Source organism: Chelonia mydas, chromosome 18 (genome assembly GCF_015237465.2).
Source record: "Chelonia mydas isolate rCheMyd1 chromosome 18, rCheMyd1.pri.v2, whole genome shotgun sequence".
Classification (NCBI taxonomy): Eukaryota; Metazoa; Chordata; order Testudines; family Cheloniidae; genus Chelonia; species Chelonia mydas.
The window spans coordinates 8,176,097-8,202,645 of NC_051258.2; the positions used below are offsets into that span (position 1 = coordinate 8,176,097).

The 26,549-nt window shown below is 44.6% G+C and overlaps 1 protein-coding gene across 5 annotated transcripts in view; it reads right to left on the minus strand.

Moving 5' to 3' along the window:
* The window catches only part of UBR4 (ubiquitin protein ligase E3 component n-recognin 4), a 114,864-nt gene that overhangs the window by 48,707 nt on the left and 39,608 nt on the right, over window positions 1-26,549 (minus strand). The window contains exons 40-64 of one of the 5 annotated variants that reach the window (XM_043531898.1): window positions 24,562-24,744; window positions 24,064-24,222; window positions 23,242-23,394; window positions 22,352-22,579; window positions 21,349-21,506; window positions 19,907-20,078; window positions 19,329-19,530; window positions 18,165-18,328; window positions 17,302-17,518; window positions 16,681-16,897; window positions 15,088-15,120; window positions 13,791-13,854; window positions 13,167-13,301; window positions 12,320-12,494; window positions 11,164-11,304; window positions 10,602-10,723; window positions 9,035-9,146; window positions 6,367-6,494; window positions 6,050-6,227; window positions 4,954-5,058; window positions 3,607-3,738; window positions 2,943-3,117; window positions 1,981-2,077; window positions 1,384-1,491; window positions 820-936 (exon numbers count right to left, since the gene is read on the minus strand). In XM_043531898.1, the coding sequence (XP_043387833.1) occupies window positions 820-936; window positions 1,384-1,491; window positions 1,981-2,077; window positions 2,943-3,117; window positions 3,607-3,738; window positions 4,954-5,058; window positions 6,050-6,227; window positions 6,367-6,494; window positions 9,035-9,146; window positions 10,602-10,723; window positions 11,164-11,304; window positions 12,320-12,494; window positions 13,167-13,301; window positions 13,791-13,854; window positions 15,088-15,120; window positions 16,681-16,897; window positions 17,302-17,518; window positions 18,165-18,328; window positions 19,329-19,530; window positions 19,907-20,078; window positions 21,349-21,506; window positions 22,352-22,579; window positions 23,242-23,394; window positions 24,064-24,222; window positions 24,562-24,744 (3,675 nt within the window). Of the gene's footprint in view, window positions 1-819; window positions 937-1,383; window positions 1,492-1,980; window positions 2,078-2,942; window positions 3,118-3,606; window positions 3,745-4,953; window positions 5,059-6,049; window positions 6,228-6,366; window positions 6,498-9,034; window positions 9,147-10,601; window positions 10,724-11,163; window positions 11,305-12,319; window positions 12,495-13,166; window positions 13,302-13,790; window positions 13,855-15,087; window positions 15,121-16,680; window positions 16,898-17,301; window positions 17,519-18,164; window positions 18,329-19,328; window positions 19,531-19,906; window positions 20,079-21,348; window positions 21,507-22,351; window positions 22,580-23,241; window positions 23,395-24,063; window positions 24,223-24,561; window positions 24,745-26,549 lie in introns of all 5 variants that reach the window. The other 4 variants (XM_037881065.2, XM_037881066.2, XM_037881064.2 and 1 more) reach the window with 4 other exon arrangements.

Sequence of the window (26,549 nt, forward strand, 5' to 3'; positions counted from 1 at the left end):
GGATTTCTATTTGTTTATCTGGGATTTGGCCAGCTGGGGGTGAGCGCCGCTAAAGAAAGAGTCACTGCTGCAGATGCCGCTCAAAGGCTCTGCCCCACCCAGGTCTTATTCCACCTGCATTCTGCACAACGATGAGCTTTGATTTCTGTGGGAAGCTCAAGTGAATAACAAAGGCTACAGAAAAAGCTACTGTAAATAAAACTATTAAAGCAGCCCTGTAAATCCAAACAAACCCCACAGCTCATAAGCTCATTAAAATTTGATGCAGTTCAGACTAAATTTTTAACCTCTATGCTTCTTTATTAATCTCCTTCCCACCACACATACTGTTTTTATGCCTTATTACTGTACCTTTTAGCAACAAATATCTAAGGAATCCTCTTAGCGACTTTTACGTTGACACAGCAGCATATTGCTTTCCAATAATCACATTACAAATCCCCTTTAACTCCTTCAGTGCCAAGGTGGTTTAAGTAAACCTTGCTAGGCCAGTTTAAGAAATACAGTTATCTGCTGCCTTTACTCCAAATCAACAATGGAATCTAACTCAGTAACTGCCACTGGAACAGACTTATCCAGTCTCACTGTCCTGTTGGTTTCCCCTCTTTAATTCCAGCAGGGGTCTTTTTCCAGGGATAGCCAAGTTGCAGCAACATTGTACACTCCCCACAAGGATGCACCAAAGCACATCCAGTCATCCTTCGTTCCAGAATATCCATTCCAGAGAGACCCCCCCAGCCACTCTTCGCCTGGTGAAGGATGGGAACTCCTGAAGGCATAGCCCCCTTGCAAAGAAAGTTTAAAGGTGCCAGACTGTACCTCGCAAATGGAAGATTTGGAACCTGACTTGGTCCTGGACATGAACACACTAAGCAGCCTCATTACCACCAAGTGCACTTCATTCAGGGCAGAACGTTCGTTCTTCTTAGACACATCCTGGAGGGAGGGAGGGAGAGAGAGAGAGAGCAGTCACTTTACACAGCTATTGTTCCAACTCTAAGATCCTGGGAACCTGTTTATAAATGATGACCTGACAACAATGAATGTTAGTGTAAATCACCCTGGTGCTGATGGTAGCACAAACCCCAAAGTATACAGCTATACTGAATAAACTTGATGTTCAAGATCACTGCCAAAGCCAGGTCTAAGAGTTTGAATAAAAAGGTAACAATTTGTAACTACAATTCATGCTGACTTACTGATACCAGCCCTACCAGCGGAGTGTTATACTCCAGTAACATTTTCCTCCTCACGAAGTAAAGCAAGTGAAATAAAATGTCTGAACAAGGCTATTTAAAACAAACCCACTGCTCCCTGGACAACTCCTCTGCCTCAAATGCCCCTTCATAGGAAGGGACCAAATGTTTGCTCACACCACCATACCTTCTTATCCATGCCCAGTTCTGCGATGAGTTGGGACAGAAGGTTATCTAGAGCACCCTTGTCCTTCTCATCTTCGCCATCTAGGTCTGTTGTGAGCATCAGAATAACCTGGAAACACAGAAATTAGAGAGGCAGTGAAGTCAGGCTCCATGATGACTCTGAGAGAGATGGATTACCTCCATAAAACACCCCACAGCGGAATCCCAGACTCGTATACTCTCTCTTCCATGAATCATGCTTATACCATCACATCTGATTAACATCATTTGGTATGGTCAGCAAAGACCATGTCTTCCTAAGTAACTGAGGATGCTTGAGAAGGTTTTAGACATATTGGTAAGCGAAAAGGAATGGTAAAGGGGAGTAGCAATCTGTAGAGTATAAATCTAGAAGAAACTCATGGGGACAGATCACCGCCTATGAGACAACAGTATAACAAATGGTCTGCAAGACCTAACTAGAAAGGTCTTGTAATATGATTTGATTGGTGGGGTGAGGAAGATGGAAAATATACACACAGAATTTTGTTGAAAAAATTGTCAGATATTTGTTAACCACCAAACAACAGGGTCTCTTGATCTTTCCTCAGTAAGCTACCTGCATGTAAGGAATGGCACGGACTCCTCCAACATTACGCAGCTGGGGTAAGGTCTGCAACAGCCTCTCCAAAAGCATCAAACGGACCATGTGCAGTCTAGAAAGTTAGATATCAAGAATCAGACATGAAGCAATTAAGTTTAAGACATCCTGTAATAAAAGTGAAACCCAAAAGCATTACAAATGGGACACCCTGATACGTCAGCAAAAATTCACTTCCTGACAAGTCTGAGCTGACCAAATTAGAAAGGTAAAATCACAGGTGCCAGAGATGCCTTTTACAGGCAAGTAATGTCAAAAGCAAAAGCAACTCTGGCATCAGAGGAAGAATTCAATTAGTACTCTGCTTTAGAGTGCTTTTCGCAGCACAATTACCTGCAGAATGAAACTGACCAGGGACATGTGTCACAAGTCTATTCCAATCTGCAGAAGGCACCCCTGGGAAACTGACTGATCATCTGTTGCCAGGTCAAAGAAGAAGGGGAAAGGCAATGAGAAACTGCAGTGAGATAGTTGCAGACTGCGTTTTTTTGTTTTAAAAAGACTATAGAGCATGCTTGACAGACACTATCCTGGGCAGCCTACATTATGTTTCCCCACTGAATGTCAGATGTTACCCAAGATTTAAGTTTCAGTGAGTGGCTCGCTAGATGTATTCGTCTACCATTCAGATTGTTCATCCCTGCAAGTATAACTCCACAGACAAAGTCTCATGGGACACACAAGTGACTAGCCAGAATGACAGATGCATGGATGCAAACAGTGGCTTGCTCTATGCACAATAATTTTGGAGACCAGTGAGGTGGACTTTTGGCCTTTGATCTCTATCACAGCTGTTCATTATTCTCTATGGATTTATAGTATCTCCTAGGTCCATTTCCCCGCCATGAAAACGTAACATCAACGGCACATGAGTGGGTCCCCTCTGATCTATTTCTTCATGGGAAAATAAAGCTCCATACCTATTGCTGGTGTGGACATCTCCTTCAGCTTCCCCTTCGCCTTCTCCTTCTGAACCATCCCCTTCCTGCTGCCCTGTGGTGGTACTTATGGCACCGGTGCTTGAGCTGACACTGCCTGGCCCAGCTGGATGGCCCTCAGCTGCAGTGTCACCATACGCGCTGCTGCGGCCAGACACTGAAGAAGGAAAGATGACATGAGCACAACTGCACACGATCTCCACTATGCCTCATAGCAAACTGCAAAGCTGAATGACCATTTGGGATAATTGTTCTTTGAAGATACCCACAGACACCATTCCCCCTTCCTGAATCCAAAGACCAGAGGAGCTTTATTTCTGTACAAATTATTTTAACATCGCATAGCAGTGGTGTGTGAATGGCCAATTTTTATTATATACGTTTCACCCAAAGCAAGAGCTTAAATGAAATGGAGCCAATACAGGAAACTTATGAAATGAATCCTGCATATGGAGTTTGTAAAGCACTTTGAGATGAACGTTATGATAGTCCATATACCCTTACCATGCACTAAAGAATTGCTCCTTTTTGTCAAACAATATTCTTGTCTCTCTCAGACACCGTTATAAAATAACCATGGTGCAATCATCTAAATAGTGCCCCAAACATGAAGGCACTGTGCAAATAAGTCACTATGTGTTATTACCACTGTGCTCGCCAGCCACTGAATCCACTGCACTGCCACCGCTCTCAGAGCCCACACTGCCGCCATGGTCAGCTGGTGAAGTCCGAAGAGTAGAGCCATCTGTAGCTGCTGTGCTGCCTTCATCGTCAGATGCTGGAGCTAAGAGAGTAACGAGAGCTGTTACAAGTAAAAACACCGTCTTTATTCAACTCTAAAAGAGCATGCTCTAGAGAAAAGCCAAGAGTGACTCCTCAAGGTTTCTGTGTCTATTTTCATCAACTAATCAAGAGGATATGGAAATGTCCCTCACTACTTCTCGGGTCTGCTGGACAGCTCTGACTAGACAGGTGTCATGAGAAGTCTGGGGGGGTCTAGCTACAGAAAAGAAAACGTCCCCACCAATTCAAGGGATTATCAAGCACTGGGAAGAGTTACATTCGGTTGCTTATTAAACGAAAGTTACTTCAGCAGCTCTACTGTACGAAGGAAGAATCTCTTGGTATAATTACACTCAGATTAAAACCTTCAGAACAGAGGAGGAACATGACACACTATCAAACACATCTGAAACAAACTATAATAGTAGTGCTCTCGATACTTGAGCTTAGAAGCAAATTCTGCTCTGCTTCTTGGGTTAGAAACCGTGGGCCAAATTTTCTCCAGGGGCCACAAACGAGCCTCCATCACTGTACAGTCATCCCTCTTTTTGGGCATTGCTTTAAATCCAATATCTGCATGCATAAGTGAGGATTAATTGCATGCTTAACGAATAGTGTCAACTATCATCTGTTAGAACAAGTGGTAGTGCTCAAAAAATGGTGTGCATGAGCTTTTGTTCACAAACAATGGAGAACAGGTTCTTAAAAAGGGTTGCCCTGTGGTTGGAGACAGACCAAAAAGGGTTAAAGAAATATACTGTGTTCACTATTCCTAATTAAAAAAAAAAAAAAAAAAAATCTGGAAAGCCTAATAATTTGAGCTGCTGATGTGCCATATCAGACCTGCCATTATACCTTTTAAGTATAAATATCCGAACTGAGCAGAGGTGCTCTTCCAGAACTGAAAAATTCACAAGAGCTCTAAAGCAGAATGCTACCTGAATGTAATTGATCTCCTGGGTTTCACCGACAATCTACATTTTAGCTGTGCAACCTGGGACGCAGGCTGCTGGAAAAGTTTCCTCCTGAACTCCAGATTTCTGGGGCTGATTGTTCATTTTTAAAGCAAAGAACCCAATGATGGTGACTGCTTGGCAAAACTGTATTCAAAATGACTAAGTGACCTGCAGCAGGTACTGCAGTGCAGGCAGTACAGCTATAGGATTCAAGATGCCCACAGAGAATTTAATATCTTGTTGTGAACAGTTACCTGATGCTGTGGTGTCAGAGAGAGTTCCAGCATCAAGAGATGAAGAACTGGGGGCTTGGCCAGACAGTCCCAGGCTCTGTAGTCCAAGTGCACTGCTGCTGCTCCCTGTGAGAGGTGAACACACAACACTGACTGTCAATAAATCCCTGAACTGTCTACACAGTGCCTGAGTCCACACAAGTCGGGGTGTAAATTATGAGTACCAGTATGACATGCACTAACTGCACTGCATGGACCCTGCTGGTGTGCACGGAAAGTTCCCAAGTGCAGGTTAATGTAATACTGTTCTGAAATAGCATAAGATGAACACGCACTAGGGAATAGAGTCCACATGGGCCAGTTAGTGCACGCCACGCTGGTGCTCATTTGAATTTACGGGCCAGCTGGTGCAGACTAAGGCATTGTGTAGACAAGTTCTCAGTATGACTCAGCGTTATGCTTTGAATACCTTCAAGGTAACACACAATGGACACCCTTTAAGCTGATTTACATTTATCCCCACATGTCCTGATTCCATCTTGCTGGCTCTGTTCTGCACAAGCCCCTCAGCCAACTGTTTCCCAGTCATCTAAGTATCTCTTTTCATGCCAGCTCTTATACTTGATGCAGTCTGCCTCTTCTCCTGCGCCACTTGGCCACCCATTGCTCATTCAAATCCCTCCTTAGAGAACACTTCCTCCACAAAGGCTCTTTGTGACAACTTGGCAATGATAGAAAGGTATGTGAACAAAAGCTAAAAATACAAATAACCAACATCTGCCCCACCCCTTAAGAGCAGTATTGCCTCTCATGGCTTAATAGATCTCATCTGCTCCAGTTCCAATCCACTGTACCCAATGGTCATTTGGGAATGGAAGGATGATCTTGTTTTTAAGGCACTGGACTGGGAGTCAGGAAATCTTGATTCAGTTCCAACTTTGCCTCAAATTTCTTATGCAGCCTCAGACAAGTCAGGTAGGCTGAGATTTTTCAAAAGGGTTCTAGGGAATTAAGTGCCCATCTCAAATAGGGAATTCAATGCAAGACTGGTTTCTAAATCCCTAAAGCCCTTTGAAACTGGGATTCCAATCTGTCTCAGATAACATGCACATCTTACCTTGCTGGTCTTGTTGCAGACTCAGGGCAATGGCTAGTTCCACCATTGTTTCATCATCTGCATCTGGAGGAATGTCCAGCATGGGTGGGAATCCCTCTGCTCCAGCCAGGAGAGCCTCCAGAGGAGAAGGGTTGCCATTATTCACATTTTCAGAAGTCTCCAGCACCATTGACTCAGACTAAGGAGAAGAAACACAGACAGAGCTTCTACCAGATCACCCCCATCCAATGGAGAGCTTAGGGTTGAACAACAGCAATTAAACTAAACCTAAGTGCTTTTAAAATACAGACTCCAAAACAAAAGAACTCTGGGCTCACCACCATCTCAAAGTCCCCGTGATCCACCTCGCTTTGCTCCTGGCTCTCTTCTCGAATATGCTCGCCATTTGCTATCCCAGAGCTCTGCATTTTGTCTTCTGCATCATCATCATCATCATCGTCCTTATCTCCTGGGCCACAAAAATACCATTAACAAACACACCCTTTCCTCATCCCTTTCTCTCCATGCTAACGTGTGGAGCAGTGGCCAATGCTGACCAACACACCAGCGGTGTCTGTAATGGCGGAGTTCTGCACTGCGATGTGGGAGACCCGGGGTATTTTCCCACTCTCTTGCTCTGCTGGCTGGGAAAGACTGAGATGACTAACTGAGGTAGAATGCTCAGCACCTGAGTGCTTCTAAGCTGTACACCCTCTAGGTAAGGAGCAGCACTGACAGGACTCCATAGGGACTTTCGTACAGTCATTCTTGGTTGCGAGGGGAGGCAATGACATGAAGCCTCAAGGTGAAGGAATGCAAAGATTCGTCTTCAGGGATGCAGAGGACCCCCAGGAACACAGGGAGAAGAGGGGAAAGTTCTATAATACAAAAAAAAAACCCAACCTCTCAATGCCACTGTTCCTAGGTCACTCAATTATAAAGTGACTAACAGGCTGGCTTGGGAAAGTCAGGTGTAAAAGAGACTCAGGTTTTGTCTCACCCTCAAAATGAAAAGGCTAAGTCCTTGCAGGTGTAGGGTATCATAAAAAGGAACAACTCAAGTTGCTCTGTGGCAACTCCCTGGCCAAATCCTGGAGGAAGCCATGTTCAGCTTTCCCTCAGCCAGGACAATCAGCACAATACAGTGCTTTTGGGGTGGAAGAGAAGAAAAAAAATTGCTCACAGGAAAAGCTCACTGAAGGATCCTACAACGGAAACAGGTTGGTCATTAACCTTCTCCTGCTTTAACTGTATATTAACAGTCCTTAGGAATCCATCTAAGAAAACTTCAGATTTTGAAAAATGAGCTACACAAAGCTGAGGGAAGAAGAGAGAACTTCCAAAATCCCTCTTGTGCCAACCCCCACTTGCCTACATTTTGGGAAAATATTATTCTTGCATACAGGAGAGGAAACCCACATGGATGGGCCAGGGGACTGATAATTGGGAAGGGGGGGGAGGAGGGAAGAGTCTTACACCAAGTTCAAATCCATCCAGGTTGGCAGTGACTAATTGTTCTGATCACTGTTTCTTGGCCTACATCGGGGTGGGGAACCTCTGGCCCGAGGCTTCTTTTCATCCGGCCCACAGCAAGTCTCCACACCATGGGCCAAACATCCCGAGCCTTGGCATCCCTCCGCAGGGCTGTAGCTGCAAGCGCTGGCTCGCTGGCATGTCCCTGCGGCCCCTAGGCGGAGGGGCGATCAGGGAAACTCCGAGTGCTGCCCCCGCCCACAGCACCTGCACCGCAGCTCCCATTGGCTTGGAACCGCAGCCAACGGGAACTGCAGGGGCAGCGCCTGTGGGCAGGGGCAGCGCCGCCTGGCCCCTCCACCTAGGGGCCCGACATGCCAGCCACCTCGGGGAGCAGAGCAGTACGGAGCCAGGGCAGGCAGGGAGCCTGCCTTAGCCCCGCCACCCGGGAGCCACCCAAGGTAAGCGCTTCCCAGCCAGAGCCTGTACCTCACACCCACTCCTGCACCTCAACCCCCTACCCCAGCCCGGAGCCCCCTCCCGCACCCAAACTCCCTCCCGGAGCCCGCACCCCAACCCCCTGAGTCCCCTCCCACACCCAAGCTCCCTCCCGGAGCCTGCACTCCCACCTGCACCCCAACGCCCTGTCCCAGCCCTGAGCTCCCTCCCGCACCCAAGCTCCCACCAAACCCCCTCCTGCACCCCATCCCATCCTGTCCCCACCCCAGAGCCCACCCCCAGCCGGAGTCGCACCACCTCCTGCACCCCAAACCCCTTAGCCCAAGCCTGAAGCCCCCTCCCACGCCCTGTACCCATTTCTGGCCCCACTCCAGAGCCTAGGGAAGACCAGAGCCTCTGCACCCTCTGCTCCTAGCCCCATGGAGCTGCGTGTGGCTCCAGACTGATTTTTGATGTGGGTCAATGGCCCCTGATAGAAAAAAAGGTTCCCCACCCCGGCTACATAAAATAAATTGGCTGTCTGGGTGGTCATTGTTCTAGTCTCAACATACATACCAAGAACTGGATGGGTAGATAATACACTCTTTACATAGCTGTGGCTACTCCAAAATAGGGCAGAGGTACAATGGTGGGAAGAAAACTTGCATTGTCCTCCATTTAGCCATAGATCAGATACTTCTGTCTCTACTATGGCACCTTCCACCAGACATTAAGTTCTAAAAATATCTCTCTCTTGGATGGAGACCTGATGGGCTAATTTTAGCCTGGAGCAAAAGTTTACGGCCAACTTTTAAACCCATGAAAGTACAGACAGAAATGTTGATACAGTCTGCACTATCGCAGTCTAGACTAGATAAACGGTGTGGAACTATATATTAAGTGGGGGCATTACACGGCATTACATTACGTAGCGTTACACAAGATACCAATTTGAGAAATCAGGTTTGCAGGTTGTTTTTAAAGGACTGGATTCCCCCCTTGCTAAGGATGAGCTCACATCACATGATCTTATATGAACTATTGTGCATAAGGTGGTTCAGATTAGTCAAAAACAGAGAGGAAGGCTATGCGTACCCATGGGGGTGTTGCTGCGAGGAGAAGATGGCAGCGTCACATGCCTCCGCTTGTTCCTTGGCCTAAGCACTCGAATTAAAGCTTGTTTACAGGAAAAGCTCACTGCAGGATCCTACAATGTAAACAGATTGGTCATGAACCTTCTCCTGTTTTAACTATATATTAACAGTCCTTAGGAATCCACCTAAGAAATACCCAGCTGACTCTCTACTAGTCATCATGCAAACATACAGCACAGCTGTTGTCTTCCCCCATTGTAACACTTTACACTGTTCCCTAAGGCAATGATGATCATCTATCCCATGCTACCCCATGGCAAGCATACAGTATAAACTCTCTCCCTCACTACAACCACGATTCTTGACCATTAATTTCTACTTCTTTATAATACCAACCTCTGGCACAACTGATGCCAATAGTACAGGCGATCTAGTTCCACTATTCCTGGTGCTAAATGCATAGGATGTTTTCATACTATGTCTGCCGCCTGCTCCTAAGCACATTTCCTCAGCAGTCAGTTTTGTGGTTTGAGCATCGGGTCAAACATTCTTTCTGCCCATGCATATATTACGTTGTGCTTTTTTCTACCAACTTTGAGCTTACAATGTCTAGATTTCATCACAGGGAACGTGAGGAGTGACTAACTTTACATTGGCATGCTGAACCGGTATGAAATCTCTAACAGAGGTCTTCAGCCTGTCCTGCCCCAACACCCCTCCCATATTATGCAAAGGACAGTACTGTTGGATATCAGATGACGCTCTAACAGATGGCTGCTTTTAGAAAACTGGGAATTCACAGGTTGACCAAGGACATACTCTAAAAGGGGTCCTGAGTAATTCATGATTTCAGTGTTAGAGTTTTATCACAAATCAGGTACCCGCCGCTAAAAGTTTCATTTATTAAAAAAAGCATCTAGCCCTTAAGGTTGCAAAGATGACCTTAAAAACATGAAACAAGTATAAAAGCAATTCAGTACGTCTGAGTTTGTAGAGAGTGTGAAACAATAGCTCCTCTGAGCTTCTATGAACTGTCCCAGTTATGACACATAATGGGTACCGATTAAAATGTCAACACTTATCTATTTCACTGCTGATCATAGCCAAAACAGCTAGTGTGCTTAAACCACTGCTCATACCTTTCCAGGAGCCAAAAGCCCCAGCTGCCAAATAGTTCAGCTTCTTTCCTGCCAGCTTCCATAAAGTCAGTTGTGTTCTCGATAAAATTAAGTCAATGGCAAAATAGAACAAATGGAATGTAATATAAAATGAAATAAAACCAGGGATACTGCATTGATTGCGCTTCGCATAGTCACATTTAATTCAACAAGAACCTCCATTTTATAATGTATCTGAGATTGCCACAGAATATCCAGAGTTACAGAATCTAGGGGCCTGACTGTAGAAGCTAACTGCAGAAGTTGCCACAGAGTACATGGGGCTTTGACCATACAGCCTCCACCACACACACTACTAGCCTTCTCCTACCACCCCGCCTGCGTTAGACTCTCCACACACTATCAGTGGTACAGAAGAAACCAGCAAACAATGACAGCAAGATTACGTACAGGACAGAGTAACATTTGCATGTAGATCTTGGATGCTGTATTGATACAATCCAGTTCACATGTGCAGTATCCATGGATAATGTCCACCAGAGCATTGACTGTGGCTTCAACATGCGTCAGACCTGAATAGGAACAAGAGTGTAGCATTGTGAATTACTATGTAGACTAAGCGCTTCAGGAAGGGCTCTTTTGTTTGTACCTGTCTGCAAACAGACTAGCACACTGTTGGCATTATAAAAAATAATAAAACATGAAGACCAAAAGAAGTTTATACAGACAAGTTCCCTAATAGTGTAAAAAATATAATTACTTGGAAAACATTACAACACCAGCAAAAACTTCCATCCTTATGACGAGGTATGTAAGCCATCATTTCTTATGCTTTTTGTATTTGTACAACATATAAAAGCATTAGATCGGCATTTATTCATATAATTTAACAGGGAAATATGCAAGCAAATATCAAAACATTTTATCCCTTTACAAGCTTCATTTCAGATGGGCTGCTTTAAAAATACACAAGCTTCACTTTGGCAAATGACAAGGTTCAGTTTTAATATACCTGGTAAGCAGGCAGGAGCCAGGAAGGCATTTTTGGGTTTTGATGCATGTAGCTTCCAGAAATGGTTGACCAGCTGGGTGATAAAACTACACCCATCTCCTTCAGAGTGTTTCTGGGCTTCCTGTCCTTCTTCACCTCCCTCTGTGAAGGGAGAAAAGTAACCATCAGAACCAAACAGACTCACAAAGCAGGATTCTGGTCACAGAAAGTCAGGAAAATTGTAACACTCAAACCATTGTTTTATGCAACGGGGGAAAACGTGAAAAATTAATTTAAATCTGGAACTCACGTCATGAGCTTGAAGTGGTGCCTATCTTTTTCTATACTGACGTATAATACTCTAAATAGCCTGAGACCCAAATAATCTGAGACATTGCATGTTCCCTGCCTCTCCACTCCCCAGCTATCTGTCAGTGGACACAAGATCTTCTGGACATCTCTCACTGTCAGAGTTGAGTTTTAAGCTTGACATCACTAGTGGCAGGGCAGGGGAGAGGGTTTGTTAGCAACCCTCTGGCACCACTGGGTTAATTTTACGTTGACTACTGCTGAAAGGCAGCCAATGCCTTGGTCAGGAAAGCTACCAAATGTCTAATGAATGTTATCCTCATAGACCTGTCCCTACCACTTCTACTCGATTTTTAAATTTTTTTGTATGTTAAGGGGACCCCATTTAAAGCCCCAACTCCCCCAACTTCAACAATTCCAGTAGCTGCTAGAGGCTGGGGAGGAGCGGGGGGATGGACAGACTTTCGCCTCCCCCAGGCTAGTAACAGTGGGCTTTTTTTAGCCTCAGCTGACCCCTTTAAAAGCCTTGGTGCTGGATCTAGTCCAGGACACTTGCCACCAGCACCACGTGATGACATGTTCTGAATTAGATGCCCCCGCAATGACTACCCAACGTCTATATAGAACAGATGGCAGCAGACCCCAAAAGTCTGGGAGAGAGGAAAGAGAATACACAACACATGAGCCTTTACATATCAGTGAGCTGAAGTCTCTTTGGTCACTCATGAACCACTGAGGATAAAATGCATATGGGAACTGCCAGCCCTTATATAAAGCAGCTGCACATACAAAACAACATAAAATATACACAACTATCCAAAGGGAAAGTTCAAGACAGACAAAAATAGAAATTCAATGGTTTATCCACCTGTTTCCATCTGTGGCAACTTTGACTCCGTGAAATGGACCAGGTTGTTCGGCCTCATAATAGCGATGGATCGAGCAGTGATCACCAACCTCTGAAACACTTCAGGGTCCAGGTCCTTCCCTTCTTTGCTGGAGGAGCTCAAATACTGGATGGCTTTACTCAGCAAGGCCTGATCCTGCAAAGCAAGAATTATTAAAGACAAAGAGAAACAAGGGAACAGCAGCAGCAAAGGTCTGAAGAGCCAGTGTGGGAGGGAGTAGATGGGACAGTTTAGCCTTCACTAACAGGCGAATTCCCTGTTAACTCTTCACCACCATCACTGACACGTGTCAGCAGCAGTAGAAGTCACTCAGTGACAAATAAATTCCACTTGGAGAATGGATTTTCATTTCTCTATATAACTTAACAGGGTATCCATTTGCAGCTGTTTACTGGGTTAGATGATGCAGTAGTCTACATATTTATGGTATGACTAGATTTTTCAGGTCTAACCATGATTTACCTGATATTGTTCTATGGTATTTGATTCAAACCTGGTTGCCTTGCAGATGTCAGACCTATAGGACATAATTTGCAGACTAACTTCAGAATGTCCCAAGATACCCATGTGTTTCTCCCGGATTAACAGTTACTCTTTATGTAAAATATGGATTCACATCAAAATCTTCAAAGTGTCATGACTACAGAACTCTCTGATGGAAAGAAAGGACAGGCAGGCAGCAGAAGCTGAAGGCAGACAGCCAGCAGGCACATGTTGCCTAGAATAGATGCCCTTTGGGCGCATCTTGTACATCATCCATGACACTGGGTAGTTACAGCAGGCTTGGAAAACCCTCAAACAGCTTACCTTGTGGTTATGGTATGCCGAGCGGCTGGTGTGCAGGCTAGCCAGGAGACTCTTGGTTTGCTGCTGAACGCTGGAGGGAGCTGGCATTGATAGTAATATGGTAGCCAGATCCTGAGCTGCAGCCTTGCTCTTTTCCTGTTCCCGGGGACAGACAAAAAGCCTTCAGTAAATGTACCACTGAAGGTGCTATGGGCATGCAAGTCTGACTTCTCAATCACTCCTGCTTCATCCTTCTTACATTACCATCCCCTCCGAGGAATGTAGGTTTCCTCCTTGATTCAATATTGCTTTGACATGAGGCTACCTTTATTATTTAGACAGTGTTTCAGGTTTGTACACAAGAAAGTTCCTCTTCGGTTTGCTGGGCTCCCACCCTGCTGTATTCACAAACCAGGTCACTCTGCAGTACAAAAATCCCCACCAGCAATAAAATGCAAATGCCAATTGTCATTCAAAACTAGTTTCAAATGCTTTTCACTAACTCAAGTTTCAGATCACTGCTCTGAGCAAAACGGATGCGGCTCTCTTCTGGTATCAGGCCCCTAGGGCTGCAGGAGCTGCTGCTGATCTCACTCCTCCTCCCGCATCTTTGAAAGCTCAAGATGTATTCAGAAAGTTACTTGCCTTCTCGTTGACTGGTCCTACAGCAAAGCAGCTTTCCAGTGCTTCTAAAGAACTCACTACTAGCCTGAAGGGAGAAAGGAAAGCAGGCTTGAGTACAGCAACCCTTTTCTCTCCTTAGCACTTTGCTTTATGCAGGCTGCAGTCATGAGTAGCTCAGAAACAGCTAACAAATGCCAAGTACAAAATCAAAGCATGATAAAACCTGCCACAGGCACCATGCATATCATTTCATTGTGTTACAGACCAGAGTTAAACCTGGCTCACGCTCACAGACAAACTTAGGACTGCTTTAATAATCCACAGCTGAAAGACAGGGGCTTTTCTCTACCAAAGAGGATAAAACATTTCCTTATGCTGCCTGCGGCAGAGATAACTTGGATTGTCTTGACAGTACCAATTCACCATGGCCCACAGATGTACATATGACTACAGATCAAGGGTTGGTATGACACATGAGAAAAGTCGGTTATGCTTTTTCTAAGGGAGCAAGATTCTACTCACTTGCTATTTTCAGAGGGCACTCTTTCCAATTTAGAGTTTCTTCCCAAATGCTCCAGCAGTAAAATTAACTGAACTAGGCATGCAACTAGGTATGTCCAAAACATGAGTTACAAAAGAGACCCAAATCCAAGAGCCTTCAGTCGACCACTTTTGACCCTGGGCAAGGCATATTAGTAAAATGCTTGCCCGCAGGGAAAATCTTATTCAGGACTTGCAGTCTTGTGCCAATTCTCCCTCATTGCACTACTCTATTCCTCGCAATGAGACTGCCAAAAATGCTCAACTGACACATCGAAAGGAGCACTGCAACACAGCAGGAGAGAGCAACAACGAACAGAGTAAAAGGGGCAAAGCTACACAGATCAGGAGGGGAAAGGGAAGAGGAGACAGCATAAAGAACAAGGAGAGAGAGCAGAACATAAGATTAAAAACTGGGTAGAAGAAACAATATGACGACTGGGCAAGTTCTCTGGTCACTTATCTGACAAACAACTGAACAGTTTATTTCCCCTCATATGTCCACAAAACCAGTGGGGAAATAGAAGGGGAGAAAAAGAGAGGCACAAAGAGGGACAAAGTGAGCTGAGGAGTGTCAAACAGGCAACAGTTATACTGTATGCAGCAGAAATTCTCAATCCACCACACCTTTACATTTTGCTAAATCTTCTGCCATGCAATGACCAGAATGTAAAGAAGCAGATATCACTTAAAAAAATAAACAGTCAACAAAAGCCACATCATGTGTTCTGTCTCTGACACACACTCATTCGTGCTGAGAAAAGGATGGCATACTAACCGGTCCAGGATGGTTAGGGACTCAGTTTCAGAACTTTGGGGGAGCAAAGAAAAAGAAAAAAAAATGTGTGAAGCTCACAGAAAACTACCTAGAACACATTCTAAGCAAAAGGCAAATTAAATGGGGAGTCAGGAAGCTGGGAGAGCGATATATACAGTAATTCCAAGCATGACTCCTTCTATTTGGGCAGCACACCACTTCCCTAACAGCAAAACAAATTAAAGGAGCTCTAGGCCATCTAGCACAGAGAAGCCAAGCACATTGGTTAAAAGCACTACTGAAGGCTAGGTTAAGGATACAGAGTCTAGACACCAAACTTCTCCATAGGAAACTGCCTCTTGTCTACAACAGTGGTTCCCACTGAGGGGTCCATAGCCCATTTTTGGGGTCACCAGGCAGCTGGGAATTTTGTAGTGAATAAAGTGGATGCAAGAAAAATACTTTATTTGATCAGTCTAGCTTTGAGTTTTATGAAAACATAGTCCCACTGCTCAAGTTTCCATACAGAGGGAGACACCTGGTGGAGATAGGGCAGCAGAGGAGAGAAAAGAAGGAAAGATCTAGCCTAAAGAAAAAGAAGTACTGATTAGCTAAAATATAACGGGGTAGATTTTCAAAGGTGACTTTCAACAGAACTTAAGTGCCTATGGCCTTTCAAAATTTCCTCCAAAGAGCCACTTAACCTCTGTGCATCTCCAATGAAGTCAGTCAAGTTACACCAGCAATGAATTTGGCTAGTTTTTAAAGTCATACTAGTTTCTCTCTGCACTGAGTCATCTGATCTATCTTTATTTTACTTTCCCGCCTTCTGTCTCCACTAGCTCTGCAGCTACACATAGTCTCTGCTGCACGGACTCTAAGACCCTGAGGCAGGGATAGACAATTGAGTGTAGAAAAAAAGAAAGCAACAGAAATTCTCTGTCCTCTACCAAATACACTCCCAACTCCTGTTCATGGCACGTCCCGCACCTCGATATTGTATGAGTCCCAGGACAGGCTCTCGTGCAATAGCTAGTATTATAATGGTTGGACTGCAAGACTGAAAAGCGTGGGAATCCCTGGCCTACGAGCACAAGTAGTTGCTACAGAGAAAGAAGAGAGGAGAATGTGTGTCAGGCAAGGTCACACAGAAACTTAAAAAGAGGAATGAAGAAACAGCTCATCAGAAGTGAGTTTAGGTTCAAATAGCCTCTAGCTTTTGTGATCTTTGGTGGCTGTAAAAGGATCCCAGATTTAAAGAAGAAAAGGTGGCAAGAAGACAGAAGCCATCTGAGGCTGGTTGAGGTTGCTGCAGACAGACTCAATTGGTAATGTGAAGGAGAATGCATGAAGCTCCATCCTCAACTCCACATGGGAGATTAGAGGGGAGCAGCAGGAAACCATTTTGGAAGAGTTGCACATTGACTCTTTGGTGGCATGATAGAATTGTCACGTTATATGAAAATGAGGAACACTTCATTACCAGTATAAAAGCTCCCAGCTAAGAATGACACACAAGTGCATCCAGGGCACCAGTATAACTAGTAACTTTTAAAGGCAAATAGAAACAATGTATATACACACACACATATACAGAGAGAGATGTATAGATACCTCTCCAGGACAGTCCCACTGGCAGCAGCAGGGGTAGCAGACTCCAAGTCTCCCGTACCATTTCCTTGATTCAGGTTCGGGGGACAAACGTTGCTCACTGACGCAGATGGGAAATCCTCTGGGGGCTCATCAGGCCAGCCAAACTGCTCTTTGGTCTTCCCATAAATTTTGACGGCATCCATCATTGTGACTCCAGCAGGATCCACAGAGGCCCCAACTGCAATGAGCAAGAGAGATTTTGCAGGTTCACAGAAGTGAGGTTCCTTCTCTTTGATACCAACAAGCAAGTCGAGAGGGTTTGCCCCTCAATTTACCCAGCACTCATCCATTCTGAAACATAGCTTGGTCTTATTTTCTAATGTCTTTCCCTCCATGTTACCTCAGCACAGAATCCTTGTAACTCAACTAGAGGTGCAGCACGTGTCCTCTGCAATGAGGTGCTGGACCCACTATGAATAGCTGCTTTACAGAACCCCAGGATTATTAGAACCGTGGCTATGTCCCAGTAATACTAATTCCTGGTGGAACCTCTGCCCACTAACAGCTGAAGTGGAACAGCCCCCAGACACCCACATTTAGCTTGCAGGTAGTTAAAGCATGCAACCAAGACCAGAGACTTACTGAAGATGGTTAATTTTTTGTCAGCCTGCAGGGCTTCCTCCCGTGTGAAAGGAAAATCAAACCAACGAGACCTGGTCATGTTCAACTGCATGGTGCGGCCAAAGATCTCCAGGTAGGAGGGCGCTCGCTCAATTGCCTGAGTGCCAATCTGGATCCTCATGCCTGTCATCACCATTGTGCTGTTGTTGTTAGTGACTTCGATGGTAAAGCCACCAGGCTGCAGGCGACAATCATTACTGAGGAAGGGAAAGCTGAAGATGGGTATTTCTAACCACGAGTACCCTGGAATGGGAAGGCCTGTGCCCCACCTCACTGCAATGCTGATGGTCTGTTTACACCATGATAGGAACAGAATGTTTCCTGGGAATTGTCGTCTTACACTACCTAACTTTAGTAGCAACCCCATGGACCTGCTGGGAAGGACTGGGTGGAGCAGCAGATAAATGAGGTTCAAAGGCCTACTTATTTGGGAAGATGGATTTCTGCTGTTGGAAAGAAGAATGGAGCCAGAGAGAAAAATAGCAGTCAAGGAGAGAAAAGACCAAGAAAACCAAAAACAGTGAAAGAGTGGTAGAGCTGAGGTACAAAACTAAAGCTCCTAGTGGCAGACGACTGGCTCTAAGTTTGATGCCAAGCTGGCTCTTACGAGGACTCAGATTGGGTGACCAACCAAAATTTGTAAACAACATCCTCTAGTCACTGATGGGGTTGGCTAGGCCAGTAGTCTCCAGGATTGGCAGTGGGCCATTCAAGTGAGAACGTACACTTCTAAAAACAACTGCTCATGATCAGATGAAGAGCACAGCAGCCTTATGACAGAATTATGTAAATGCTTAAGAGAGCTCCCAAAGTGTCTGATTTACCTTGGTGTTGGCCACATACATGCCGGTAGAGTTGAGCCGGTGCTTTATCTGCTGGGCATTATAAACCTGCAAGAGATCATTGCCTCCAAACTCCACATCTGTGAGCTGCTGGTTGTGTTCAAAGAAGTCAATGGGAAAGTTCACCTGACTGGAGGTGCGAGTCGCTGAAAGAGAGGACACCAATGGCTAAAAAAAGACACACAGCTGAAGCTAGAGTCCTCCAACTGCAGACTGACTGCACATCTCTTGGGAATGCTATAACTTTCTAATTAGTTATGCAGTTATCAGATACATGTGCCATGCTCAATTAGGAAAGGTCCTCTTATTCAGCTTATCTGCAGCTCATACAAATGAGATTCGTGCTGAAAGATTAAAACAATCCCATGCTAACCCCATAACTCCCAACCCTGGTGTTTACTAGTAAGGTGATTACTAGAGCCAAATGCCTAAGTGCCTATGTGATGCGATCCTATTTTCAGTCGTGACCCTTGTATAACAGGTTAACATTAGACACTAGGGAATTTTTTTAAAAATGTGACTAGCGCTGGCAAAAGGTTCTGAACTGGTGAGTCTTGAAGACTGAAGTTCTCTTTACAGAACAGGTACAGCATAGGCAGTGGCAGTATGCACTTCTCCATATTATCCCACCAAAGTGCCTCAATGCTGGCCTCTAGCGAAGAGGGGGTAATCCAATCTGCATACTCATTCAGTCCTTGGTTTTCTGATAAGCGGACAAAGCAGCCCGCTGTAGCAGAGACTGTGTGATGTGGATGTGTGTCCACTAGGGACAAGACACACTCAAATCACCATTAGGTGGTAATGAATTCTGCTTAATATCAACCCAGTCTAGATTCAAACCAGCAATTTAGAAATGAAAGATTCCATTATTCCATTACTAATTCCCTTAGCCATCCAGTCCCCCACTGATGATCATGTTTATGAAGAGAGCTGTCCTACTTCTGAATGATGGGCAAGGACATTTGAAAAGTTATAGGTTCCTCATGAAAGGGAAGTTAAATGGAAAATTTTGATGGAGTTGCTTGGGGCTTCACTGGATTGTGAAGGATCCTATTTCTGGGGAGAAGGTCACAGACCATGTATTTATTCCATTGTTGATTTTTTTCCTGGCAACTTAGACAGGATATGAAAGGAAAGCAGCCTTACTGATAGCAGCTGCCTTGCGTTTGCGAACTGGTTTCATGATGCTGATGACGCTGCTAGGCTGGAGGGAGGGCTGGAGCCAATAGGAAGTATTCTCCACATTTGCCATGTATATTCTCAGGCTGCCGTCCTCACACAGAAGGATCATGGTGGTCCTCTGCTGCTCGTTACAGGCCGTGTGACGGATGGCCACCATGTCCTGGATCTGAAACAGGTTACACACCAGCAAATGAAAGATCCAGAGAAGTTGTTGCCTCAGAGAACAAGCTTGTCACATAAGTGTCACACAAGTATCAGGGATAGCAGGTACTCAAGCCAACAGAGGCTACAATAGAGCAAGAGATTCAATGGCTTTGCAGGGAGAAAGAAGAGTAAACAGAGGTTGAAAACACCTTAAAAACAAGGGTGGGTTTGGGGAAAGTCAGTTTGTGTATTGAAACACTACTTTCAAGTGCAGTGTTAGTGGCTATTACCAGGACGACTTTGCTGTAAGACATCACTGCAAGGGAAACCTGGAAGAAATGGCAGCAACAGAGACACAGGAAAGTCAATTTGAAGTGCAGAAGATAGAGAATACTCACCTTGGCTTTAGCTGGCAAGGTTTTAATCTCCTGGATGAGGAAGGTATCTGGCTTCACCATGACCACCAGAGGAATACCTGTGGTCTGCTGAACACAGCACACCAACCCAGGATGGTTCATCACCTCAGACCATTGGCACAGTGCTGGGGAGGTCTTGCTCCCACCATTTGAACTGCAAGAGAAAAAGGGCAGGCTCACATGACCTCAAGAAGCAGCTGCAAGGGGAGTCAAGCTAAATAAATAAAATTCTCATTCCAGCTAGTAAGACAAATAAATCACCACCTGAGGATCTCAAAGTATTTGGTTAATTAAAACAACCTCAGAAAATCCCTGGGAGGTAGGTCAGTATTATCCCCATTTTACAGATGGGGAAACTGAAGTGCAAAAAGTTGCACAGCTGAGTCAGTGGCAGCACGGAGAGCCCAGAAGTCCTGACACCCAGCCCTGTTCTTTAACATCTTTCCCCATTTGTTTGGTATATAAAATTCTAGTGGCACTACCATAAAAACATGAAAGTTACTCTTAAATCAGATTTGAAGTATCTTTTTAACCTTATACTAGAGAGCTCTCTTATCAGGCTGGCAGGGGAGTGATAGCAGAACACCACATTACTTGACAGCATCCTAGCAGACAGAATAGAAGAGCACTGGTCTCAGAGCAAAGCATCTGTGTTAGTGGATACAGTGCTCCATGCTCCACCATGGCCATGTGATGAACACTGAGGAAACAGACAAGCACAGGAAAATGTTCCCCAAGAACATAATTCCCACTTAGATCTAACTCTCAGAGAAGTGAAAGCCCCTGTGCAAAATGACCAGGCCACATTTGATTAGAGTGAGCGAGATGTTGGGACCTGATATTCATGGAAATAGAATGCAAGATATCTGCTTCATGCTAAGCTAGTGAGACTCTGTGGCCTGAATGCCCAGCTCTGATTGTCAGAACAAATGATAGAAGAATTTTCTTCTTGCCATTTTTATAGCATAAGAGATTGGTTTCCCTCAGGGGAGCCTGAAAATAAGACTTTATATGCACAATGCTCAGGGTCCACTGCAGTGCTTGTGCCAAATGGAAACAAAGACTTCCTGCTCCTCAGCCTCTGCGAGGGTGGATAATCCCATCAGTTCTAGTTCTTGCACCATTGGAAGCTCTGCACTCAGACAGTAAGATTGCTCTGAAGGCACCTGTGTGCTGTGAAATCCTAGTGAGCAAACTAAACATACACCCCACTGCAAAAGCAGCTGGGTTTAGTTTCAGTCTCACTGTTCTACAAACAGAGAGGGTAGAAGCAGGAGGTGACATATAAAATGGTAAGATATAACAACTGCAGGAAGGTTCTCTACATAAAGCCTTGGGCAGTGGAAGCTGGCTTCTTTCACTGGGAACAGCCACTGTAGCTAATAAGAAACAGAAATCGGAGGGGGGCAGCCCCTCAATCCCACCTCTTTATGTTGATCGGGAAAAGCCGCTGTACCTCCAGTGTAGCCCTGCTAATTGTGGCTGCAAAAGATTTGCCTTGACAGTAACTGAAGAAAAGCATCTGAAGGACATGGGAATAATACACAGACACGCCGCCTCCTGCCACCTGGCCATTACTGTCCTGTAGGGACAAGGAAAAAAACACTGGTATTTAAACACACATCTTCAAAGCTCTAGAGTGGTCAGGCTTTTAAATTCCTGAACAAGTACAATATTTCAACATCTGCCCTTCCACCTATCACATAACACAGCAAACGTCTTTGAGAATGCAACTTTCAAACAACAATATTACTAAGCTGCACACCATGAGATACTCCAAACACTTTTGAATAAGATACTGAGATTGCACGCCGACAGACTGTAGGTAGTGCACGAGACAGCACCTGTGTGAGAGAATGTTGCATGCCAACCCCTCCTCATCTCCAGCTCCCAAAAGCGCTTTCCTCTTGGCTTGTAGTTCCTCTATTTCCCCATTTCAGAGTAGACTGGGGTAGTGATGTTGAATGGACGTTGGAAATATTTTAAACTAGCCAGCCTGGGTGGGGCACACCAGGCCCACAGTAGTGTTGACACCGAACAAAAAAAAGGCTTGTGTCTCTGCAGACCCTGCGTAAGGGTGGATGATCCCATCTGTTCTAGCTAATGCACCATTAGCAGTGCATCGTACTGACAGTAACGCTGCTCTGCAACCATCTTCCTGCTATGAAATCCTGCTGGGCATAACTTCAGATCCAACCATGGAAACCATGCTCAATTTTGTAGATGACTGGATCAACGGGTTTAATTTCAACCTTCCCCCTCAACGACCACCCTCCAAGTGGTGTCAGAGTCAGTGTCAGAATTTCTCTCTCTGCAGAAAAAAGTGCACTCTCATTGAGCTAGAACAGGGGAAAGAAAAGGAAACTGCTGCTTCTTACCATCAGGAGCAGAGGGAGAGAAAAAGTTAGTAGGGAAAGCCACGATTACCTTTAAGTCTTCATGGTTGACTTCAAGCACATTGGTAACATAGAATGGTCCATGCTGGGCACTGCTCGCCTCCTCCATGAGCTGAGTATAGATGTACCCAGCAGACGACATGATGACTATGATGTTCTTTCCCTCCTCATTGAACAGAAATGTGACATCCCTGATCTTGGAGCTTGGCAAAAGGAAATAGAAAGTTGGGCTCAAAGCATCTAGGGAAAGGTCATAGATCTGTGGGAGGAGAGGGAAGGGAATTAGCAGTGAGCCCACAGCTCTTCCTAATGGAGCATAAACACAGACTGGAACTATTCCTACAATGGTGCGGATCCCGGAGAGCAGATTATTCAGGTGCCATAATATGGAGATAAAGATAATCTCAGATCTACGAATGACCTCTTTCTTCTGTGTTTGTGAGGTTAGGAAGAGGGGAAAATATTGGCCCCATCTTCAAAAGTGACCTTCACTTTTGAGTGTCCAACTTTACACAATCAAGGCCAGATTTTAAGAAGTATCAGTACCCACAACTGAAATCAAAGGGAGATCAGGTGTTCAGTACCTCAGAGTGTGAGTGTGTGTGTAAGTAAAATTTTAAATATTTCAAGTTGGGCACTCAAAATAAGAGGTCACTTATGAAAATGTGGGCCTTTGTTTTTGTGTTTCTGTGAACAGTCTATTGCTAACAGTGGTGAAGAGCAATACATATTAGAAAACTAGAGATAACAGTAATGCCCTTTCTAGAACTCAAATTTTCCTCACAAATTAGAGCACTGTGTTATTCTGACATCCACTGATGACTCTGGAGACTGCCAGAAGCCCACGTCTGTTCCACAGGAAATGAAAAGCAATGCACAGCACCAAGTCAATCCGGGATCATCCACGGGTTGTGACCGTACCTTCACAAAGTCTGCAGTCACAATAGCAAGTTCTGTCTGAGATCCTGGCAGCCACACAGCCTTAATGATGAAGTTTCCTGTTGCTAATTGGGGGTGGAGTACCAAGTGATCGGAAACTGATCCTGAGCTACTGAATGTTAGCACATGGCAGTCCTGGGACAAGAAAATAAAAGAAGTCAAGTATTAAATATATTTATTTATTTATTTCTGCAAAAACAGATTCAAGGGGCATCATTCCTGCCATTGACCTCTCCCTAGCCCCAAACATGAATAATGGATTCATATAGGAAGAAATCAAGCGTCCCTGTTTTCAGGATGAATGACTTTGCAAGAGAACTGTCTCTCTTCTGGGGTTTGTTCAAATATTTGAGACTACTGGTTTCTAAGGTGGTGTATTTCGTTAATTGCGGAAACTGTACACTGATTTGAAAAAATACAAAATGATCACCCATTGCTCAGTAGTAGAAGTGGTTGCAGATTAAGATTAAACACATCCATTTCAGTGAAGTTTTATTTACGTGGATACTCTTCTCGGTTTCTGTAGCACAAAGGATAGTCAGCCTGAGTGTCATTGTTTTATTTGGGCATTATCAAGAATGGTTTAAAATAATAAATAGGATTGACATAGTAAATGAAGCTGCAGCAAAACTAAACTAGGAGCAAGCGATTCAAGAACTAGAATTAGTGACATCCACAATGACTTCAGATCTTTGATAGCCAATCAGAACTCCACAACCCATCGCTTAGGGAGAGAGGAGCACTGCTTGGTTTGAGGTCACATTTCCAGAGGTAAAGGAACTCTCTTGCTTGTCAGACCCTTACCTTCAGCCCACACACAGCTAGATAGTCCTCCTTGCAGGGATTTCCTGTTAGGCTCAGTACAGTGAAGGGAACCGGTGCAGATGCAAGGCGAGTAAGGGTTAATTTCCTTTTGCTGGAGTCCGCTTGTTTAAGCAATGCTGAGAGTTGTAACACTGTAATCTACAAAATAATGAAATCAAGTCAATTGTCTAAGATTGGTACCACAAAAAGAAATTCTCAGTATCTAGCTTCTTATATGACTCCATCAATGTATTGTCTCAGCATCTCTGCAGCAAGAAGCAAGATTTTTGTTCCCTAAAATATGGAACAACTGAAGTAACAATCATGCAGGGAGGTTTTTCCAAAAGAGTCTAGTCATTTACAGAGTCCTTGAGTCTGACCGTAGGAAGTCTGCTTGATTCTTTAGTCACTATGGAACATTTTAAATCATCTCATCTTACTTTAAAATGGATTTTAGGTTGTCGTGCCATTGGAGCGCGTCCCCTTCTCAGCACCCACCTTGCCCTTTTCATGGCTCACAGCTAGATGCTGGCGGCGCCCATGCGGGGAGGACAGCACACACATTGCCACCCGCCTCAGCATGTGAGCGCTGATCAGCTGTCGGATCGTCTGGCCCTGGTCGCCACTGTAGTTCATTCGGACATTCTCAAAAGCACCTTCTTGAGAGCCAAGAGTTGGGACCTGAGCCATTGTGGAGCACAAAGAACACACAGAAGTAGAGACAAATAGCAGAGATTTAACAATTGGAATAGTTTCATTTAGACTCACAGAATTTAAGGCCAGAAGGTACCATCATGATCACCTGATCTGACTCACTGCAAACTGCAGGCCACAGAACCTCGCCCACCCGCTCCTGTTAATAAGCCCATGTGACCGTACCTTCATGAAGGTACTGCTGGCTGAGTTACTGAAGTCTTCAGATCTTAATTTAAAAAGACTTCAAGTTATAGAGGATCCACCATTTACTTTAGTTTAAACCAGCAAGTGACCTATGCCCCATGCTGCAGAGGAAAGTGAAAAATCCCCAGGGTCTCTGTCAATCTGACCCAGGGAAAATTCCTTCCTAACCCCAAATATGGCTATCAGTTAAACCCTGAGCCTGTGGATAAGTCTCACCAGCCAGACACCTGGCTGTTGGAGATATTTGCTAATAGCAGTCATGGATGGACCATGTGCCATCTTTGGCAATCTCATACTATCCCCTCCATAAAAACTGACCAAGCTCGATCTTAAAACAAGCTAGGTTTTTCGCCTCCACTACTCCCCTTGGAAGGCTGTTCCAGAACTTCACTCCTCTGATGCTTAGAAATCCTTATCGAATTCCAAGTATATATTTACCGATGGTCAGTTTCTATCCATTTGTTCTCGTGCCAACACTGGCCTTTAACTTAAATAACTCCTTTCCTTCCCTGGTGTTTATCCTTCTGATGTATTTAGGAAGAGCAATCATAAGCATTTTGTTAGACTAAACAAGCCAAGCTCCTTAAGTCTCCTCTCATAAGGTAGCTTCTCCATTCTGCTGCTCATCCTAGTAGCTCTTCTCTGCACCTATTCCAGTTTGAATTAATTTTTTTTAAACATGGGAGACCAGATTTGCACACAGTTTTTCAGATGAGGTCCCACCAGTGTCTTGTATAATGGTGATAACACTTCCCTATCTTTCCTGAAAATACCTCACCTGATGCATCCTAGGATTGCATCAGCCTTTTTCAAGGCCGCATCACATTGGCAGCTCATAGTCATCCTGTGATTGCCCAATACAAACAGGTCTATCTCATCCTCTGTTGCTTCCAACTGGTATATCCCCAGCTTATAGCAAAAGTTCTTGTTGTCTAAGAGCATGACCTTGCACTATGCACTATTAAGTTTCATTCCATTTCTCTTACTCCAGTTTTCAAGGTTGTACAAATCTTACAAACATATGAGAGGCCACACTGCATCAGACCAATGGTCTATCTAGCCCAGTATCCTGTCTTGCAACCGTGGCCAATGCCAGAAGCTTCAGAGGGAACAAACAGAACAGGTAATCATCAAGTGATCCATCCCGTCATCCACCCCCAGCTTCTGGCAAATAGAAGCTAGGGACACCCAGAGCATGGGGCTCCATCCCTGACCATCTTGGCTAATAGCCACTGATGGACCTATCCTCCATGAACTTATCTAGTTCTTTTCTGAATGCTGTTACTGTTTTGCCCTTTATCACATCCCCTGGCAATGAGTTCCACAGGTTGTGTGAAGAAGTACTTCCTTTTGTTTTAAACCTGCTGCCTATTAATTTCATTGGGTGACCCCTGGTTCTTGTGTTATATGAAAGGGTAAATAACACTTCCTTATACACTATCTCCACACCAGTCATGATCTTATAGACCTCTATCATATCCCATCTTAGTCATCTCTTTTCCAAGATGAAAAATCCCAGTCTTTTTAATCTTTCCTCATATAGAAGCTGTTCCATACACCTACTAATTTTTGTTGCCCTTTTCTGA